At 38.8% G+C, this 15,766-nt stretch overlaps 1 protein-coding gene across 3 annotated transcripts; it reads left to right on the forward strand.

Annotated features, from left to right (window-relative positions):
- The first annotated feature begins 2,072 nt into the window (after positions 1-2,072).
- On the forward strand, positions 2,073-14,436 carry crfb2 (cytokine receptor family member b2). Of its 3 annotated transcripts, none has more exons than XM_020926916.2 (8): positions 2,073-2,407; positions 3,888-3,997; positions 4,847-4,985; positions 6,842-7,017; positions 9,948-10,093; positions 10,179-10,335; positions 10,431-10,543; positions 12,774-14,436. In XM_020926916.2, the coding sequence occupies exons 2-8, from the start codon at positions 3,952-3,954 to the stop codon at positions 13,239-13,241; spliced, it is 1,245 nt and encodes a 414-aa protein (XP_020782575.1). In that variant the 5' UTR covers positions 2,073-2,407; positions 3,888-3,951; the 3' UTR covers positions 13,242-14,436. The 3 variants fall into 3 exon arrangements, with proteins under 3 accessions (XP_020782575.1, XP_020782574.1, XP_020782573.1); XM_020926915.2 differs by having other exon boundaries at positions 3,891-3,997; XM_020926914.2 differs by having other exon boundaries at positions 3,915-3,997.
- Positions 14,437-15,766: the final 1,330 nt, after the last annotated feature.

Here is a 15,766-nt window from a genome sequence, read left to right on the forward strand (position 1 = left end):
GTTCACACCAGAAGAACACACGCACCAAATGACCAACTTTGGTGCGGATTCAAGCGAACCGAGACCACCTCTTTTTTTAGGTCTCGGTCCACTTGAGTTGGTCCGGGTCAGAGTCCGGGTCTTTCACACCAACGCAAACGACCTGAGCTAACCACTTCTGGTTCGAATGGATCGTTTGGTGCGCACCAAATACTGTCGGTGTGAAAGCACCTAATACAGGTCAAGGCTCACTGATGAGCATCTTCAATCTATCCTGAGGATCTCATACGCTTCCTCCTGCAAGCCAAATATCTCTCAGCTGTACAATATGAATCGTTGCCAGGTTTCAACCAGCAAGAAGTAGGCAAAAGAAGAAGAGTAGACGTATCAGTTTAAACTTACGTTCTGAATACATTTTCATGTTCTGAACTGTTATTAAAGATTAAGAAAGTGTGTTGCATGTTGTTCTTTCTCTCTCTTTTATTCCCGTGCAACCGCTATTTATCGAATACTCAATGCGGCCCAGCCTCACTCAGACTTTATCTAATGTGGCCCCCAGGTAATTTGAGTTTGAGACCCCTGTTCTATAGAATGCCTGGGCCAGATGTCTAAGATAGTCATCAGAATTAAAAAAAAAAAAAAAAAAAAAAAGTAATTTAATTAAATCAGATTTTTGTTATTCACAAATACATTTGATTCAGAAATCCCTTGATGAGCTTCTTGGAAGGGGTTTGAGGGATACTGGTAGCTCCCGAGTTACAGGCCGGAGACCAAAGTGAAGAAAAGAATATTTATTTTGCCTAAAACACCAGGCATCCTTTTTACACAATGTGTTATTTTCTGTGTAAAACTAAATAGAAATTCTATATACAGAGTCGAGTGACATCAGTGATACACAGAAGTATTACAAACTGCCTGTATATTCTGTATATTCTGTATTATCTGTATATTCTGTATAATCTGCATATTCTGTATAATCTGTATATTCTGTATATTCGGTATAATCTGTATATTCTGTATATTCTGTATAATATGTATATTCTGTTTACAGTGTTGGGAAGGTTACTTTTAAAATGTACACACACCAAAATGTAGTTAAATTACTTAAAGTTACTTAAAGTGAGTAACGTAATCTGAATACTTTGGATTACTTGATATTGTCATGCTTTTTAGTTTAGTTCTGGTTTTAGTCCTGGTTTAGTCCTAGTTTAGTTCTAATTTAGTCCTAGTTTAGTTCTGGTTTAGTCCTAGTTTAGTTTTGGTTTTAGTTCTGGTTTAGTCCTAGTTTATTCCCAGTTTAGTTCTGGTTTTAGTCCTGGTTTAGTTCTAATTTAGTCCTAGTTTATTTCTGGTTTAGTCCTAGTTTAGTTTTGGTTTCAGTCCTGGTTTAGTCCCAGTTTAGTTCTGATTTTAGTCCTGGTTTTAGTCCTAGTTTAGGTCTGGTTTAGTTCTAGTTTAGTCCTAGTTTAGTTCTGGTTTTAGTCCTGGTTTAGTTCTAGTTTAGACCTGGTTTAGTCCTGGTTTATCCCAAAATGTGAAAACTGAAAATTACTGCCCTGTAATCCATTTATTTCAAATTATTTTACAAAGTAACTGTAATCCAATTACCACTCACTGAAACAGTAACTATTACTGAATACAGTTACTCATAATTTGTACTCTGATTACGTAACTCCAGTACATGTAATCTGTTACTCCCCAACACTGTCTGTATATTCTGTATAATCTGTATATTCTGTATATTCTGTATAATCTGTATATCTGTATTCTGTATAATCTGTATATTCTGTATATTCTGTATAATTCTGTATATTCTGTATATTCTGTATATTCTGTATAATCTGTATATTTCTGTATAATCTGTATATTCTGTATATTCTGTATAATCTGTATATTCTGTATATTCTGTATAATCTGTATATTCTGTATATTCTGTATAATCTGTATATTCTGTATAATCTGTATATACTGTATATTCTGTATATTCTGTTTGTCTCATGGAAGAGCACGGTTAACACGAGATCACGTGCTTTCCCGTTAGCTGCTGCTTCAACACGCGCTGCCTTCACTAAACTCGGAACTTGTCATTGTCAGGCTGTGGACGTGTATGAATCCCACTTCAGGCTTTCAGTTCACACATGCTATTTTGTAAACATACCTCAAAAGCCACAAAGTATGTTCTTGTTCCTATAATGGGGACCAGATAGGCTGTGCTTTTTTTTCCCTCGGCAATTACATTTTTCCAGTGTGTGTGTGGGAGGGAGGTGCCTGAATGGAGTCCTTGAACGCGACACAGTGAGGCGTTGGGAGTGTGGGCCGTGTAGTGGTGGAGCGGTGCTCGGAGTCTTGGTGCGGTGGTGCTCGGAGTCTCGGTGCTGCAGCACTGGGGTCGAAACTGTTTCAGATCCACAACGTGTCCATCCGTCAGGTAAAGATGCAGCTCGGTGCTCGTAGTAGTGTGGTATCCGCTGGTATCGGTGTTAGCTCTCGGTTCGACTAGACATGTTTCCGCTGAGTGGGCGTTTTTTTTTTTATTTTATTTTTTTTATTATTATTATTATTATTAGTAATGACTCTAATCTAATGGACCAAATTCCTCCTTGTGGCTTACCTTGAATGTTACTTACAGAGCTAAAACGTAACAAAATGCTCTTGTACGTGTGTCTGATGTTTACAAGACTTGTACTCACGTAGAAGTACTATTATCAGAGGTGGGGACTTGTGAGTCGTGACTTGGACTCGAGTCACACTTGAGTCACAATTTTTAGGACTTGACTTGATAAAATGAACAAGAATTTGGGACTCGACTCGGATTAAAAGAGAGACTTAACCAGAAAGCTAGTTAAGATAGTTATGGTTACACATAGTTATAGTTTACACACTTGTCAGTGGATCCTCGGCAGCCCCGTCAGGTCTCCATGCTGCTCCCATACAGCGCATGGCTAGGCCGGCCTGCCTTCATCTGCTGTAGCTGTAATGTGCTAGTTTATGCCACAGCGCCTCTTTTGCCTCTGTGTTAGCCCTGCCCACGAGAAAACTTTTAAGGGGTCTATAACATGGTTAAAAGCTCTGAAAAGACAATTTTGCATCTGATTTCTGGTCAGATTGTCTGACCAGAAAGAGAAGGTTTATTTGAAAATACAACAGGTGAGCTGATTTGTGCTGTTTAACAAGTCTCTCACACATAAAATTAATCATACAATTACCATAGTATTTGCCATCAATTTTTCAGTTAGTCACTTATGTTTTTGTTGAAAATCAAACACCTAAACAGGACCATGAACGTTCATATTGATCAGCGGCTCCTGAACATTAGTTGTTTAAATCCATTTTGTATCTTTTTTTTTTTTTTTTTTTTACAGATTTTGCTAATGTTTGCATTATGTCACCATGGTAACTAGGGCTGGGTATCATTAAGAAGAATACAATATATACCTCAATACATGGGCCACGATACAGTGCACTTTCAATTCGATACGCTATATTTCAAATCGATTCAATACAGTTCAATAAAAAATAAAGACTAAATCATGGCTGTGATTCTAAAAGTCTTTGTTAAACCACTTCTTGTGCATGAAACACACACATTTTAATCAAACTTCAAATGTCAAATGTTTTGCACAAACAAGTTTTCTTCCTCTAAACAAGCAACAAAACTGTAGCACTGTAACATAATTTAACAAAATATACCAAAAAATACTTTTGATTATATTATCGATACTGCAGCCGATACATGATATCGATACTGTATCATGATATTAAACTATACGATATATCAATATTTCAGTATTTTTGCACACCCCTAATGGTAACTGCTGAACATTCCACCTCACAGATACATGTAGAACACCCCAGGGTGATGTTTCTGCAAAGTATCAAGTAGTCTTGTTTATGTTTTACTTTCAAAGCAGGTTGTGTGTTCTTTTCTGGAACAGTGTGTGGACCTGAGCTGAGGATGGTGTTTTCACAGACATGTTTCTCCTAATGCTTCTCTGCTGGCTCCCACAGGCCGTCTCACGTAAGTCACAAGAGGGTTCGACCTGTTAACAGAGAAACCACAAAATACCATTATATTGTGTGATCATGGACTCCATAATGTATTCACTAGGGGTGTAAGAAAAAATCGATTCAGTGATGTTGTGAACTTCATTGCACAATTCTTGAATCGATCCAAAATGCATCCAAATAGATTTTTTAAAATAATATTTTTCACAAAAATGTATTAGTTACATTCACTGTTCTCATTATTAAAACATTTTAATAAATTCTCTTTCATACAAGTTGTTCTTGTGAAGGTGTAGTTGACTGTGTTATTAGTAATTATTGAGATGCATTACATCATCTATTGTTTTAATATCGGGGTATATCGTGATATATCAAATAGTGCCACAGGGTGATGTCCTCCATGCCACAGTGTACTGATGCTGTAATTCATGCCAAAAGAGGCCCAACCAAGCATAGAAATGAACATATTAATTAAAAAAATTATATTTTAAACGGAAATGTCAGGCTTCTGAAAAATAATAATAATAATATTCAAAATTTCTAATATCTCTAACTTTCTTTCTCGAAACCTTCACTCTGTGTCATGAGTATATATATTATACAGTACTAGTATATGGGTTTGACTTTGACTTTTAAATTTTATTTTTTACTTTTCCATAATGTTCAAATTTTTTGAGATGTGCCTCTGTAATAAGAGCCTATAGAGACGCCTCTCAGAAATGCAAATTCTGTGTACTAGGTACACAGAATTTGCACATTTTTTGAGAGGTGTCTCTATATATTATTTATCTGAAATATGCTGCAATACTTCCTTTTTTTAGGCAATAGCATTGTGTAACTTTTATGCATTGTTGCTCTGCAGGTAAAAGTGTCCCTCCTGCTCCAGTGAGGGTGGTTATGAATTCATCCAACATGAGGCACACGCTGCAGTGGGACAGAGATGTGGGAACAGCAGCGGAGGTCACCTTCAGTGTATCCTTCCACACAGACAGGCCAGACAGGTATATATACAGTCAAGCCCAAAATTATTCATACTCCTTGCAAATTTTGACTTAGTTACTTTTATTCAACCAGCAAGATTTTTCTTGATTGGAAATGACACAGGTGTCTCCCAGAAGATAATAGGACGATGTACAAGAGGCATCATTGTGAAAAAAATATTTCTCAGCTTTTATTTACATTTGAACAACATTTACATGTCCCAAATTATTCATACCCTTGATAATTAATAGAAAAGCCTTTTTTTTGGCTATTACAGCAATCAAACGCTTCCTATAATTGCTGACCAGTTTTTGCATGTCTCCACTGGTATTTTTGCCCATTCATCTTTAGTGATGAGCTCCAGTGCTTTAGCTCCCTCTACAAATTCTCAGTTGGATTCAAGTCAGGACTCTGGCTGGGCCACTGCAAAACGCTAATGCTGTTGTCCAATAACCATTTCTTCACCACTTTTGCAATGTGCTTTGGGTCGTTGTAGTGTTGACATGTCCACTGGTGTCCAAATCCAAGTTCCTCTGCAGCTGCTTGATGTTGTTGTTGAGAATCTTGTTCTAATGCTCTTTGTTCATGGTGCTGTTTACTGTGTTTAGACTCCCTGGACCATTGGCTGAAAAACATCTCCAAAGCATTAGGTTCCCACCATCATGTTTGACAGTGGGGATGATGTTCTTAGGGTTGAAGGCTTCTCCTTTTTTACACCAAATCATCAATACATCATTGTGGCTGAACAATTCAATTTTTGTTTGGTCTGACCATAAAACAAAAGACCAAAAGTCTTCTTCGTTGTCCAGATGAGCATTTGCAAAGGCTAAACGGGCTTTTATGTGTCTTATCTGGAGAAGTGGCATCCTCCTTGGTCTGCATCTGTGGAACCCAGCAGTACATAGTGTCTGTTGGATTGTCTGTCTTGAGATGTTCCACCAGCAGAGCCCAGATTCACCTTGATGGCCTTGGTGGTGATCTGTGGATTCTTTTTCACCTTTCTCACTGTCCTCCTGCCCAGCACAGGTGTCACTTTTGGCTTCCGACCACGTCCTCTGAGATTTTCCACAGTGTGGAATGTCTTGTATTTTTTAATAATACTTTACACTGTAGCCACTGGAACTTGAAAACATTTAGATATGACCTTATAGCCCTTTCCTAACTTGTGAGCAGCCACAATACACAGCCGTAGATCCTCAGAGAGCTCCTTTGTCTTAGCCATGACTGTTCACAAACCAACTGCAAAGATCTGCTGTTTTTCACCTGTTCAGTTGTTTAAAACAGCTCTTCCCAATGAATCAGGGGAATTAGGAAGTTTTAGAACAGTGCTGTTTGGAATGGTATAGAACTTTGGATTTTTCCTTAGACTCTGAGAGTTTACAAAGGGTATGAATAATTTTGGACATGCCACTTTTCGTTCAAATGTAAATTAAAGCTCAGAAATATTTTTTTCCACAATGATGCCTCTTGTACATCATCTTTTTATCTCTAGGTAGACTGTCATTTCCAATCAAGAAAAAACTTGCTGGTTGAATAAAAGTAACTTTAAGTAAAAATTTGTCAGGGGTATGAATAATTTTGGGCTTGACTGTATATGTGTGTGTGTGTGTGTATATATATATGTGTATATATATATATATGTATGTGTGTATGTGTGTGTATATGTATATATATGTATGTGTGTATGTGTGTGTATATGTATGTATATATATATATATATATATATATATGTATATATATATATATATATATATATATATATATATATACACACACACACACATATGTATATATTTTATTTTATATATATATATATATATATATATATATATATATATATATAAAATGTCTAAATTTATTTATTTATTTTTTTAAGAGGAGATCCATGTTGCAGAGTGGTGCGTGGATGTGAACAAGTGGTGGAGCCTCTGATTTGTGACTTGAGTAAAGCCTTCTCTGAACCAGATGAGACCTACAACATAAGGGTCACAGCCCACCTCGGGTCTGACCGGTCTTTTACGCCCTTGTTCAACTTCTCTCCCAGCAGAGACAGTAAGCACACTCACCAGAGAGGGGACACAGTTTGTATTCAATGATCAAATTATTAGATTTTTCTAAAAACACTTTATATATGTTCATGTGATAAATCTGCCCATAATCGAGTAGGATGGTGGTTTCAAATCTCACAATAGCATTTTTATTCTAGGATCTGTCTCTAGGACAAAAAGTATGGAAACCCAGCGTGTGTGTTCTTGCCTGGGTGTATTAAATGTGATTGTATGATATGAGTATTCAAAGCAAGATCTAACCTTAAGGGAGCCCTGAGCAAAATCTGACATGTGGGCCTTTGCCACTGCCCTGCCACTTGAGTTTATTTCACATGCCACAAATGATGCACAACTGTCGATTTCTGCCTAAGTGTATCTATTTACTGAAATTTTGAATATAACAGACATTTTTCCTGTTTGCGAGTGCATTTTAATTTATTTCTGTTGCCTAAAGTGTGATAACATTTATGGATTCTGTAATGTAAAATGTTATACACCCCTAAACATGCTCTAGGATGGTTTACAAATTAATACTTCAGCATAACACTCCTACTCATTATAAATATTATAGGCTCACATAATGCGATTAGGGCCTATAGACTGCCACTTACACTTTAATTTTACTTCTAGCCTCAAAATCTCAAACCTCATTAATTATACATAAAAATGCAAGGTCATTTGTTTCTCATTCTGGGGTCATTCACTCCCCTAGTCATGGTAAAGCTTCTCTTATTAACAATTGTAAGTCACCTGACATCTGGAGCACTCTGAATTGAGTTCTACACATTATCAACCTGGAATGACTCTTCCTGAAAGCGCTTGGACAAAGTGGAGCGTTCTGACAAATTGGTCAAAGTGTCACAACAGCAGAACAAGCTGAAAAATCAAACTTTTGTTACAATTAGTCGAGAGAAAAACACAGGCATTTTCCCTGTCCACAGATGCACAAAGCACATACCTTCTACATGTTTTTCACTAACAAAATAGTCCATATTGATGCTGAAATAGGCTGAAATACATCTGTCAGTGTCTCCATGTTTGTTATAGTTCATTTAGGCGCTTGGCCTTTGCCTTCCGCACAAACTTCAATGCGGCTCTGTAGTTGGTTTGAGCGAGGCCTGTTTTGTTATAACTATGTCTACATGTAGCTTGACAGACACACAGAATGATAAAACTGTTCAGACTCAGAAGGCGGGGCCCTATGCAACTTGCATAGTTTGCTTATAAGGTGATCTTGCTCTGAGTATTATTTTGAAGGCTGTTGGTGCAAATGTACTCTGTATTTGGTTTATTAGGCCCGAGCCTCGACAGGGCGTAGGGCCTATTGCTTCCGCTCAGCGGAGCGAATGGGAAGGGACGTGCGCATGTCCGAATGCGACAAGACGACATGCAACTATGTCCACGGTCGCCCCCGGCACGAACAGCAGTATCCCAGTAACCCACGCCCAAGGCCTGAGCCATATTTACTACTGCTAAAATGAATGGAAATCAATGGGAGGTCGGGGGCGACCCCGACGAGATGGTCCAGACGCGTCCGTCACTCACCAATGACCCCACAGTAACGTGGGGAAGGTCGAGAGCTTTCAAAAAACGTATAATATGTTGTTCTAAAGTTTTCGGATATATTGTTTTTGCTCGAATTATTATTTTATTAGGCCCGAGCCCCGACAGGGCGTAGGGCCTAAAATGAATGGAAGTCAATGGAAGGCCATGGGTGACCTCGACGAGATGGCGAATGACGAGCGCATCAGTGCCCGTCACTCACCAATGACCCCACGGTGACGTGGGGAAGGTCGAGAGCTTTCAAAAAATGTATAATATGTTGTTCTAAAGTTTTCGGATATATTGTTTTTGCTCGAATTATTATTATTTTATTTTATTTTTTATTTTATTTTTATTATTCTTCTGCTCTTTGAGCTCTAATTTCACCCCCTAAACACGTTCAAAAACTCACCAAACTTGGCACAATATTCAGAAGTGGCGAAAAATTCGATAAAATATACATTTCGTGCACGGGCATAAAAAAATGGCGACACAGCGCTACCTGGAAAAGTCAAAAATTTCGCGTCTATGGGAGATGTCCCAGGTCAACTTTGTCGTAGAGCCACGAAATTCGGTACACACATTTGTCATGTGAAGACAAACAAAAAATGTGGCCACGCCCCCTGACAAACCAGAGGGCGGCCATCTTGGATTGAAGTTTGAGTCCGCGTTTTCGCTGTCATTGCGTTTGAACGAACTCCTCTGAAGGCGCTTCACCCACAGGGCTGAAAATCACCGTACATCATCTAGAGAAGTGGAACATCTAAAGTTAGCTGATTTTTTTTGATAACTGTCACGGTTTACGTGCGGCAAAGCCGCAAATTTCGGCAAAAATTTCGCCTAATTTCAAAGTGACATTATTTGCTCCTGTTCGCACAGACTTAGTCCGATCGTGCTGAAATTTGAATCACTAATGTGTGATCTCAGCTTGAATATAATACACTATAAACCATATGAAAAGTGAACACTATAGCGCCCCCTACCATAGACATGAAACGTCAACATTGTCGGATTTGTACCAAATTTGGGAATTCAATTCTATTAATGACTACAAGCAAAAACATTTATTACATATATGGGCATTTTTCAAGGTTGGCCAGCAGGGGGCGCAAAGAACATTTAAAGGCATACTACTGTATGTCATTGTATGTTTGCAGGCACAGAGGTTGCGGACCCGGCGTTTAGGGTATGGTATGGCGGGGAGCAACATTTGTGGGCGTGGCGTTCGCGGGCTCGGTAGGCGAGGGCCGTTCGACGCCGCTTGTGGCTTTAATTCTATCTGTTATTGCTTGCCATCCTAAAGGCCATACAAAATTAATCATGAATTGCTGTTCATCCAAAGGGGCATGTGGGATGGGCATACACTTGTCTAAAGTATATCTCTTTGCACAGCTAAACTGCATCCTCCCATCCTGCGGTTGACGCGCTGTGAGTCTTCTCTCTGCATAGACATGGAGGCTCCAATCTCTGATCCCTACTTCATCTACGACTCCTTCATGTATGAGCTGAAGGTTCAGATTGATAGTCGAAGGCCCATGGTACAATGGCACTACCTGCTGTACACATTCTTTACTGCAGTGGAAATGGGAGTGTTCCTGCCTAAACATTCCCTGTGTTATTCAGTTGAAGCGCTTTAGATCTCTCCAGCGCCACGTGGAGCCTGGGATCACAGCTGGCTCCCAGTACTGCGTGTCCATCCGCTTCGCTGATCAAACAGTTCCCCGCACGTCTGATTTCAGTTCCCCAGAGTGTGTGTACATCCGCAGCCCATTTCCCTCAGGTAACACAAACAGTTTGAACAGTGTTGCACTGGTCCAAAGCTCCAAAAGCACTATCACAGCTTAATCAGTTCATGTGCTGCTTCTCCCCTGTCAGAGCACTCACTGGCTGCATTGACTGGTCTTCTGGTGCTCCTGCTGCTGGTGGTCCTTGCTCTCATTTACACAGGTTTCATCTGCCTCAGACAAAAAGCTCTGCCCTCAGTGCTGGTAAGTACCTCCGCCACTTAAATTATTTCACTAAAACATAGTTCATATTATTAATTATACTTGACCCTCACGCTCTGATTAACCCGCCCCAAGAGAGCGGGAAGGAAAAAAAATGTTTCTTTGGGTCAGTGTGACCCCAAGGAGAGTGTGAGGGTTAAGATTTGTCTCAAAGTCATGCCTACTTTTTTCTAGTTTTAGTGAATTATTATTTTACTTCCTGGTTGGACACAGGCATATATATATGCAACACCTTTATTTTGTTAAATGAATGTTTAAACTACTTGAAAAATACCTTCCTGATATGTAAATTTGTCGCTGCATTTTGGATGGAATTTTTGGTGTTGGTGGTGTTGAGAAGTATTGTGTTTTAAAACTTAAAAAAAATAACTAAAAATACTTCCTGTATTTTTGTACTTTCTCAATTTTTTGTCCCACAAATGCCCCTTAACTGATGTAAAGCTATGATAAATATTTACCACAGGTACTATTCCACCAAACCAAGTACAAAATATAGGTGTAAGCGGCAATGATAGGCCCTCACATGCACCTATGCTGCGGTGCAGTCCCCACAGCTACGCTGCACCCAATGCCTACAAAACACAACTGGTATGTTTTTGAGGAGGTAATGGCATTATAACATGGCTTAAAGCTCACAAGATTCAATTTTGCATAATAGAGAACCTTTATTCTCCCTTCATATGAATGAAGGGAGAATGACAAATTGTTTTGCATTGCTTAATAAATGACTGTGTGATTGTGAGTGGTTTTGGTTTAGTGTTATAAGAAAATCAGTTGTCTGTTTTCGTGTTTTTTCCGTTTTATTGCACTTAAGGCTCAGAGACGCTGCGTGTGGTTTTCAGCTTTCTAATGCATTTGACACTTTCTTAGTAATTCACAGGAAGGCACTCAGACGGAAATGTACAAACTGAAGAAAGTTCCAAAACACTCAAGAAAAACAACACAGATTTCCCACAAACCTCTTTTCAAACGTTTATAGTTTATATTGTTTTTGTCACTGCTTCTCAAACTGAAAGTCCCAAGAAACCGTTGTAGTACTTTCCCTGCACTGTGAGCCCATTGTAAATTAAGGAGTTTAAACCATATGCAAGAGTAAAACCGAATTTAAGTGGAAATTAATCACATGTTCACTGTGTTTTTGACAGCAGTTTCCATTAAAATGTCAAATTTAAAGATTATGATATAATTTATTTGGAAGGTTATTATTACCATGCTTACTACTTTTTCTGCATACTCTAATGCATGGCCCTTGGACCTCTACTCAATGCAAATTCACACTTGTTGTCTGTGTGACCTTTTTGGCTCAGCCCATTTCAGTATCTCCTCTACTTTTTGGAGTTGGCACTATCTGATTGCAGACTTTGGATGTACACAGCCACTAATAGGGCCTTATCAATATTTGCGGTGTTTCCAAAACTTATGTGCTGTTGGTGCCACTATTACACATCTGTTTCAGACAGCAGTAAAAAACAAAAACTTTAATCAGTTAATCCATATGAGGTATAACCCAAAATACAAAAGAAAAATATGTTTGATTTTAATAATTTAATTTTGATAATTTATTAAATTAACAAACTATAAACAGGCACAGTGCCCATTTTCCATATACTAAAAAGTGTCACTCTCATATATGTTATTAGGGTTTTTTTCAGACCAAGCGTTTGTTTTCATACCTGACAGTTTCGACTGCTCACTAGCGGTCTTCCTCAGAGTCACGTGTTGTTGCTGTGACGTATCTGGCCAGCTGATTTATACAGGTTTTGGCGCCATCTTCTACAGGTATGAAAACAAACTCTTGGTCTGAAAAAAATAACCTAATAACATAAATTATCAGAAGACCAAATTAACCTCATTGGACTATTACTCTCATAGTTATGATTTGCACTTTGTAAAGGAGGACAGGGCATATGCTTTCCTGGGGCGAGATGTAGGTGAGTGGGTGGGGCATATACTTACCTGAGGTCAAGTGTAGGCATGTGGGCAGGGCTTACTGATACCTGTGGCGGCATGTGGGGATCAGGCATATATACTTACCTCGATATGGGGTCTGATATGGGGACTGAGGTAAGCAGGACATGCTTACCTCAGTCGAATACCAAAACATTTATATTAAAATAAATTAAATGTAAAATGTTTTAAATAAGGATCTTCCGGTAAACTTGACTAAATGTTAATAATTATTTTTCACTTGTTTCATTTCTATGTTGTGCAGACCTCAGTGCGTCACTTGGAGGAAAGCCTGATCGTATTCTTTCTTCCCCCTGTCTCCCCTCTGCGCATCAGTAAACAACCAGCACCCTCCTATGGACAGACAGAGTGCTACAGCTCGGACTCGGACAGCAGTGAAGATGAGAGCCACTCTGGAGATACACGGGTAGATGCCAGTACAGAACCGTACACAAGTAAAGGCTCCCTCTGCTCTGCACTGTCTGCACGAATCTCCACTGTCCCTCATAGCAAGGAGGAGAGGATGGAGAGATCAGAGGAGGGAAGGACGAATGAAGCAGAGGAGGTGAACCTTCTCACTTTAACATTCAACAGAGACATTGACGTGGAGCTTGACAGCGTAGTGGTTCTGTCTGAAATGGAATTGCCTGTGTGGGATGTAGCAGAGGAGCAGCATGAGCCAGAGGAGGGGTTTGGGGAAGAGTGCTGTGAATCTGGTTACATGACTCGATGATTCTAATTTCTATTTATCAGATTCTGTTTGTTACAGTCAGAAATGATCGACTCTCTTTTTCAAAAGACACGACAAAAACAAAACATTTCACATACTATGTGCTGCTCACATCTGACCCATTTGAACTCCCACTTTCAACAAACATCTGGATATTTTCAGCATGGACTTAGACAGACTTTATTGATCCACAAGGGAAATCATTTGGACACAGTAGCCCACATATAACAATAATATAATAACAAAGAGCAAAACTCTAAATGGTAAAATAAATTCTAACTAATCAGCAAGAAAAGGTAGCAAGAGACAGATGCCAAATAAGACATAATTATATAAATGTAAATGTCCAAGTAAAAATAAACTAGAAAGATAAGTAATGAAATATAAAAATCACTGCTTTATACAAAAGGTCATAGGAAGACAGTGCAACATTGATATGATGATTGTCAGGACATAGGGTTATCTTGGAATCCAAAATGCATACTTCTTCAATACCTTACAAATGCCTACTTACAGGAAAAAATCTAGGAAAAAATATCACAAGGGACTGAAAAACATGGTGGATTTATGCTGAATTAATGAGCAAAGCACTGAACTCTGTTAATGTGAGGTGATTGAAATGTCACTTGAGCTCCTTCGTTTCACGTGAGCTACTGAAATAAACTAATCTGATGATCATGTTTGTTCTGAGACGTGCCAGGGCATGGGACCACGCTGATATCAGTCTGTACATAAAATAAAGAAATGTGTTGGGCTCACAGAGCTGCTGGTCACATTTCAAAATGCCTGCACAATTTCAGTTAGGCCTGGTCACGTTAGGCCCTTATGGGGTCAATATTTATCATGGTGACTTTTTCTCATAACTTTTTTTTATTTTTCTATTCTACCGTTTTTTTGTTTTGTTTTGTTCTGTTTTGTTTTTTTAGAGCTCTTTGAGGAATATTGTGTCAGGGGTATAAATTTCAGAATTATCATCTATAAATGTATATTGCATTTCAAAATGCGTCATTGTGACAGGCCTAATTTCAACACAGAAATATAAACATACAATGACATTGCAAAACACCAATAAAGTGTTCATCATGTTAATCCTGTCTAATCTTGTTAACCCTGTCCAGTCTGACGTGGATTACTACATTACAATGTAATGTGAAGGTATTTGTTATTTCTCCTACATTAAAATAACTGACAAAAAAGACGATGCATATTATATATATTTTTTGGCCAAAGCCACGTTTTAGCCAATAAATACGACTGAAATAAAACGGTAGTGTCGGGGCGACAGTAGCTCAGTTGGCAGAGGTTTGTCCACTGAAAAATGGGACCCTAGATTTATGCTCGCGCGCGCACGTGACGGGAGGCTCGTGCACGGGGAGTCTTGTGCACGAGGACGACATGCCGCTGCTCAGGCTACAGTGTTGCGTATTTTGTCTAAAACATGTTTAATAATGTCTGTCTCGATCTAGCAACCCTCGGCTCTGGCGCAGATGTGCGCCGTTCCTCCGCCGCGGTGAGAGCAGAGCGCAGAACAGCCCCCTCGGCAGTAGAGATTATGACATAATAAATACTACTCGACAGTGTTCGTTTTGCTTTCTGTTTAGTTTAATTTATTCATAAACAGCGTAACATCTTTACAATTGTCAATAAATATATATTACACTACACGTATACAGTTTTTATTGATCTGTTAACAGTGTCAGCAAAGAGCTGCAGATACTAAATATTTCAACATGTAACATATTTCTAGTTAGTTTATATTTGTCATAATTATTCATTCACTTGTGCTGTTAGAGTGCACTTGAATCCCTGACTGTATTTATATTTATCATTAAATATTTTCCATCTGTGGTATTTAAATTGACAAAGTGCTGCAGATGAATTAGATCTGTCTACATAAAAGCTATTATCAACTTTACTCTGCCTTCAATAATTATTTATTTATTGTTTACCTTTTAACCAGGTTAGAATACAGTATTAACAATGATTGATAAGATGGGTTATTATTATTAGTAGTACATTTACAATAGATGCACATGTTTATTATTTACATAGATAGGTAGGGTCAGTTACTTTGAGAGCAGTATAGGTGTATTTACAAGTACAAAATAACATATCTATTACACAGTATTTACAATAAGAGAGTGTTCCCTCACAATTACACGGGAGAGTTTCCTGGCTGCTTTAGCAGAGACTGCTCAGCCAACCACAGCTCTAAAGTTTTGCCCCAGAGGTCCAATGACTAAAAGTGGCACTGCCATAACAACTGTGGCCAAAATCTTAGTTTTGGACCGTCCACACTTTGAGCAAGAGTTAAGTACCACTCCACGGACATATTTCCTATTGTGAGCGCTGCTGGCTTCCTCTTCAGCCCTGCCAGAGTGGGAGCACAAGCACAGGAACATTTGCAGCTACTACAGAGAAGGGTGCTGCTATGGAGGGTCTACTTTCAGAAGGGCCTGTGCAAGGTCTCACTGGCTGCATCTGAAAGTGGGCAAAGATACCTTCTTTACCCTTCCTTCTCCTTATTG

The sequence above is a fragment of the Boleophthalmus pectinirostris genome, unplaced genomic scaffold, assembly GCF_026225935.1.
Source record: "Boleophthalmus pectinirostris isolate CB_2022bp ecotype Guang Dong unplaced genomic scaffold, ASM2622593v1 HiC_scaffold_1, whole genome shotgun sequence".
Lineage (NCBI taxonomy): Eukaryota > Metazoa > Chordata > Actinopteri > Gobiiformes > Gobiidae > Boleophthalmus > Boleophthalmus pectinirostris.